Source organism: Cibotium barometz, chromosome 4 (genome assembly GCF_041138505.1).
Source record: "Cibotium barometz isolate CiBa-2024 chromosome 4, ASM4113850v1, whole genome shotgun sequence".
Lineage (NCBI taxonomy): Eukaryota > Viridiplantae > Streptophyta > Polypodiopsida > Cyatheales > Cibotiaceae > Cibotium > Cibotium barometz.
In genome coordinates, this window is record NC_141049.1 from 26815246 (window position 1) to 26822063 (window position 6818).

The 6818-nt window shown below is 42.3% G+C and overlaps 1 protein-coding gene across 1 annotated transcript; it reads left to right on the top strand.

The window, feature by feature from the left end:
* The first annotated feature begins 2699 nt into the window (after positions 1-2699).
* Positions 2700-3435, top strand: LOC147639112 (pathogenesis-related protein 5-like). Its single transcript, XM_086787484.1, has 2 exons — positions 2700-2815; positions 2905-3435. Exons 1-2 carry the CDS (start codon positions 2773-2775, stop codon positions 3342-3344), a joined length of 483 nt encoding a protein of 160 aa, XP_086643610.1. The 5' UTR covers positions 2700-2772; the 3' UTR covers positions 3345-3435.
* The last annotated feature ends 3383 nt before the right edge of the window (positions 3436-6818 follow it).

Genomic DNA, 6818 nt, shown 5'->3' on the forward strand with positions numbered 1-6818 from the left:
TCACACATACACAAGTTAAGATAAGAGCTCTCATAGCACAAAGGGGGATTGTGTCTTTACATTATGAGAAATTGCCTTATATACAACTGGCCTTTATTCAGACCTGGGCGCCCAAAACTTACTAAAACTAAAGCCTTGGTTGGCTAGTATCTCATAATGTACAACATTTATAGTGCTTTGGTAGATAATTTTCATAATTTCTTGTAAATATTGCTACATATATCCTTATATTTGGGACCATTAATGCAAGCTTTGGTAGACAATCGTCATATTAATTTCTTATATATATTGCTACATATATCTTTGGATTTGTTTGAAAAGTAACTAAAAATTAGGTTGATTAGAACTATGAGAACTAAAAGCACTTGAACTTCTTTCAAAAATCACACCAAACAAAAAACTTTTAAAAAAAGTTTTTTGACACTTGTATTGACCCTTATGTAGACGTTGACATAGATGCATATTTCAATGGTTTTTCGGATGCTAATATGGAATGGTATTTTAATGATTTTTTTTAATTTACTGTCGAAGGCTCAAGATCTTGTAGTAGTGTATTTGATTCTCAATGGAAGCATTGCCCCATTGATGCATTCCCTTGTTTCCAAGATGAGGACATTGTGATGAATTAAAGGAGGGAAGGATATAAGGCCCCATTATTTTATTTATTTCATTTTTTTTCTATGTACACATTATTGAAGGATTTAATTTGGTGCATGTATTTGCTTTGTTCTATAGGAAAGATATATGTGAAATAATACCCCATTATTTTATTTATTTAAATTTTTAATGTATACACTATTGAAGGATTTAATTTGGTACATGTATTTGCTTTGTTCTGTAGGAAAGAGATATGTGAACAATGATTTAATTGATTAGAAGGTATAATTGTCTCAAAAGTAATATTTTATTGTGTATGCTTGAGCTTAGAATGGATAAAGAAATAAAATTGCTATAAGTTAAACTAAAAGGAGGGAAAAGAAGGAGAGTATACACACATATGTCAAAATTAGATGGGTATTTGTATAAGGTATGAAGTTAGGCCTTAGTGTATGTTTTTTAGTTATTAAAAATAGATGCCAGATGAGATTAGAATGCACGACTCTTTTTGTGAGAAAAAAACTAAGAGTACTTTTGTTTACTAGAGATGTAGTAGGACGAAGCTCTATCAATGGTGGGCACCTTGCTCACTATACCAGTTTACCACCATGACTTTTATGGTTGGTATTGTCCATCCTAAGAGTCTTAGAATCATTAGCTTCAGGAGGACTACTCAAAGGTGCAATAGGTGTGGTGGTGAATTCCACACCTATTCACTTTGGATGGAGAAATCTTTTAGGAACCATTACATGATGGGTCCTAGGATCAAAACTCCTCTACAAGGATGATGGCAACTTCCTCATGCTTAAATAACTAACTCACTTCATGATTTCATCTACTATTACCATAAAAGATTAAGTAGATCCCTTGACTCCTCAAACTCACCTTAATTAGAAGCATCATAATTAGCATATCTTATAGGCATGGTGTAATAACACCATCAAGGGCACACTCACCCCACCGACAAAGACTGTTTGTTTGCTGATCTATATTTAAATAACCCTTATTCACACCCTTTGAGGGCACCGCAAGTGCATGGTGGATGACTCAGAGAGCATGCAACAATGCTGCACCACTTTCCTTCTTCATACTTAGATTCTTGGACCTTTCCTTTGGCAAAGTTACTTGGTAGTACAAGCCTCCAATGTTTTCCCCTTCCTACAAGAGTAGGGAGCCCCATGCTGCCTGCTCCAATTCTACATCATATAAGTTAGCTCCTTGGAGAGATGTAATCGGCTTGTGAGTTCATGATCTTTCCTTACTAATTTAAGGATCTTTTCTTGGGAAAACAATCGAAGTGCTAGCTGCTATAATGGACTATTGAAACTTGGATGAGCATGATGTTAATCTATCTACACATTCCAAAGGAGAGAAGGCATATGGCTCAAACTCTAGATGCCATTATTATTACGATAAAAGAAGGCTATAGTACTCAAGGAAAATACTGATAGAAGACAACTTCCACAATGAGAATAAACCTTATCACGAGTACAAATGTTACACCTTTGCACAAGTCTCCAAGTAGGATGGAAACTAAGAAAGGGGTGACCTTGCTTGAATTTTTTGTGTGCATCAAAATGAGATAGAATTACCACACTAACTCTTGAAGGCAGGGAAGGGTCCCTTGACAAGCTGATCTTATCCTTTGTGCGGGGGCAAAATACCATGCATGCAATGTTGTTTGAGCGTTGATGATCTAATGGAGCAATTTTGGATTTGGTTCATTGAGAGTATATGAAGCACAAGCCTAGATTAACTTATGGAAATTCTTGTGGAACTCTACCCATGGGTCTAGTTTAAGATAAAGGTTTTACCACCATCAACTTAGGAACTGTTTATGAGTATCCTTTGAAAATGGAAAGGTTCAACAGGGGGCTTTTTCCTCGCAAGGCTAAGGCTCAATGTTTTACCACACTAACATCATCAACTTAACGAGTACTTGCATAAATCCTTCGAAAAATGGAAAGGTTCAACAGGGGGCTTTTTCCTCGCACGGCTCAATGTTGACTAGGCCAAACACATGGGCAGAGGCTATCCGTTGCAAAGAGAAGCTACGGCGAGGGGCCTGCACAAGCTGGTAGGAGGTCACAGAGGCCTATAAAGCAAGATGCTGGTCCAGCATGCTGCACAACACAATCTCAGAAAACATCGGATTGACCAGCACAGTAGGCCGCCATGAAGAAGATCTTTTGCCTTTTCGTCCTTTTCATTTGCTCAGGTATTCATCGACATGGCGCACATTTCCATGCTAATTTGCGAGTATTTTCAAGAGTTCTCACCGCTCTATCTCTGTGTTGTGTTTTGCAGGCTGTTTTGTTGGCGCTGTGAACCTTCATATTACCAACAGTTGTGGATCTACGGCGGTGTGTGCCAAGTACTGGAGCCCCATGAACGGAGTGGGAGGGGGCTGCTCGGACCTGAGCCCCGGCGCCAGCTGGGATGTGACCGCCACGTCCGCCTGGGCGGGCGCCACCGTTTGGGGCGTTGCGGGAGTTTGCGACGGTCCTCCCCACACCGGCCCGCCCAGCGGCGTCACCCAGTTCGACATCACCGTCGATGGCAACGACGCCCAGGACAGTTACGGCCTTTCGGCGGTTGCGGGCTTCAACATGGGCATGTCCGTCAACCCTTCCAATCCGGCCTGCCCCAGCCTCGACTGCGCTGCTCCAAGCCAGTGCCCCAGCTACGCCTCCAAAACCTGCCCCTACGGCTCTACCGACTACAGCATCAACTTGTGTGGGTGGTGATTGATGACTGTCTCATCACTAATTACTTCCATTACCATTATTAGATCATTAATCTAAATACCCTCGTAGGGATTTGGACCTTGGCCCTAAATCAAATGCTAAACTTAAAAATAAGACTCCGTATACTCTCGTTGTTATGGAACCATCTTTCCTCGAGTGTTTTGAGGGTAATACTTCACAGGAGGTCACTTCGTAAAGGGGGGCATCTACTTTTGTGGGTGGTGATGACTCTCTCTCATCACTAATTACTTCCATTACCATTATTAGATCAGTAATCTCGTAGAGATTGGGACCTTGGCCCTAAATCAAATGCTAAACTTAAAAATAAGACTCCGTATGCTCTCGTTGTTATGGAACCATCTTTCCTCGAGTGTTTTGAGGGTAATACTTCACAGGAGGTCACTTAGTAAAGGGGGGCACAATGTAATAAATCGCATTACCAAGGGTTAAAAATGAGGTTTTGAGACAAAAAAAAACAAATCCGATATAAAACCATCCTCAAGATTTTAAGACACCCATTAGTCCTAGCAGTCACTCTTCAACTGGGGAGTGCTAACGTACTTTCAATACCATAACGAATTCATCTTCTTGCACGCATCTTCTGAGGATATCATCCTTACCTAGCTTATATGGTTCTCCTGCAATTAGTTGATATGGTGCAACCAACTTAATAAGCCCACGCATCTTATCCTTTTTCAAGGGTCGATCCTGTGGAAAACCATAAGCTAGGTACTCGGAGATTTCCTCATTCCATTCAAGTACCATATTAATCTTAAATAGACATGCATCTGGAAGGTCATTGCAGGTTCTCCGTTTGGAATCCTTGACATATGGTTGGTCTACTAAAACATGTTATGATCCTTTCCTTACCATGACCGTAAAGTCGAATTCCAAAAGTATGGTCTGCTAAAACATGTTATGATCCTTTCTTTACCATGACCGTAATGTCGAATTCCAAAAGTAAGAGTAACCAACGTGTGGTCCTTCTCGTGGCGCATGGCTTGTTCACCAGATACAATAAGGCTTGATGATCCGCAAAAAATACAAACTTATTGGCCACAACAAGTAATGTCTGTATTTCTCAACAGCATATACCAAGGCCAACCCTTCACATTCCATTCGGTATAGATGATTTTTGCATCAGTTAATTGTCGAGGCTGGCAAAGCAAATCGGGTAATCCAATTTGAATTCCCTAAGCTACACCAATACGCACCCTATAGCAAAATTTGATGGATCAATGTGCACATGGAATACAACGTCCCAGTTGGGTGGTCTCAAAATCGGCGTACTAGCTAATGCCCTTTTCAACTGATAATATGCTTATTGGCACTCTTCAGTCCATTTAAAGAGTATGACCAGTTTATACAATGGTCTGGCGATTTCAGCATATAATATAATGAATCTTTGATAGTACCCAACATGTTCCATAAACCGTTGTACACCCTTGTAGTTTATTTGTGGGAGTAATTCCAGAATCAACTTCACCTTGCTCTCATCGGTGGAAATACCATTCTTAGACATAATGTGTCCCAATAGAACACCGTCTTGACCCAAAATTGGCATTTTAAAGGGTTTAAGGATATGCGATACAATCGACATTTGTCAAACACCTTCCTTACGCAAGCTAGATGTTTGAATGTGCACAAAGATCATCAATGAATACCTCCAACGACTCTTGCAAGTAGTCCTTGAAAGCCATGCACATCAATCGTTAAAATGTTGGAGGGGCATTAGTGAGGCCAAAAGGCATAACCTTATCAGCAAAGGTACACCCTACATTGTGTTAAGCACTGTCTTGTGTTGGTCCTATGGTGAAATGGATACTTCGTTGTACCTTTTGAAAAATTATCTAAAATTGTCTAAGAAGCTATAGGCTTTTGAAACTCGAGTGCTAATGTACTTTCAATACCATAACGGAATTCATCTTCTCACACGCATCTTCTAAGGATACCATCCTTACCTAGCTTATATAGTTCTCCCGCAATTAGTTGATATGGTACAACCAACTTAATAAGCCCACGCATCTTATCCTTTTTCAAGGGTCGATCCTGTAGAAAACCATAAGCTAGGTACTCGGATATTTCCTTATTCCATTCAAGTACCATATCAATCTTAAATAGACATGCATCTGGAAGGTCATTGCAGGTTCTTCGTTTGGAATCCTTGACATATGGTCTACTAAAACATGTTATGATCCTTTCCTTACCATGATCGTAAAGTCGAATTCCAAAAGTAAGAGTAACCAATGTGTCACGTATAGGCTGTAACGCATGTGTGACCGACGGCAGACCGGATGGCCATGTCCGAGGTTCAGTGGGAGAGGACGCCCATGCGGAGTCATGGGCGGACAGGCTAGTGTGGACGGCAGGCCACACACTATATAGCCTGGGGGATGAGGGGCAATTCTCGTTCTTCCTCTATGGCTGGGTGGTGAGCCAGAGGCCGTCCCCTCCTGTGGTAACGCCTGTAATAGCAGCGTTACAGATATCTAACACTGGTATCAAAGCGTCGGTTCGATTGGGTCGTCAAAGTCCATGCATGACCGGGGGACCCCGGAGCCCACTCGATGGTTTTCGACCATTCATCTCCTCATCCTTATCTGCTGAAACACAATACTATGTGTGGGGGTGGGGGGGCGAAGACCAGCCAGCCCCACGATAGTCTGTGGCAATGCAAAAGAGGTGGGGCGACTTGCGTTGAAGGAAGGTCGTCGTCTGAGGGGGGCAAAGAGCCATTATGTGTGCCAGACCTACGTTGTACTGAGGAGCATTGCGACGTGTGTAGAGGGGGGGGCGAAGACCTTTGCCTGTGAGACCCGGCCTACGTGGCCAGCCAGGCCATACCCGGCCTGCATGGCCAGCCAGGTCAGCCAGGCGGCGCCGACGGCCAGCCAGGCGACGGCGGTTGGCGGCCAGCCAGGCCACCCAGGGGCGGCAACGACCACCAGAGCAGCCGGCGGCTAGTAGGCCAGCCAACCAGCGCTGCAGGCGGCCAGAAGAAGAAAAGAAAAAAGAAAAAAAGAAAAAAAAAGAAAAAAAACCATTTCTTTTTTTATATATTTTTATTATTCATTTTTAATAAAAATAAAAATGAGAAAATTTAAACGGATCCTCTCTCTCGGCTAGGGAGGAGGAATAATCCCGGCAAGGGATAATCCAAGTTTTTCAGGCACAACTTCCCGAGCGAATTAAATTTTTATGAGTTGCAGGCATTTTTCTCTCTCGGATCGGAGCATCCTGGTGGAGAAGCGGCGCGTCTAGGCTCGCAGGAAACACAAATTGACAACAACCGTAAAGGGGGGTGACTATTATTCTCTCTCCACCACTGCTCATTTTTATTAGCGTTTTTTTAGTAATTTCTGAGTTCTCGCATTGGTTTTTGCAAGAATTAAAGATGTCTGCTAGGCGTAGTGTGTCCCCACCGCCTTCTACTTCTCTAGGTTTTTTTGGTCTCTTGTCCTCGGTCGCGACCCC

What these genes read in the sequence shown, in the direction of transcription:
- LOC147639112 (XM_086787484.1), top strand. Translation starts at nt 2,773, where the DNA reads ATGAAGAAGATCTTTTGCCTTTTCGTCCTTTTCATTTGCTCAG. An exon ending in CGTCCTTTTCATTTGCTCAG is followed by an intron (nt 2,816 to 2,904) that starts GTATTCATCGAC and finishes TGTGTTTTGCAG; the next exon opens with GCTGTTTTGTTGGCGCTGTG.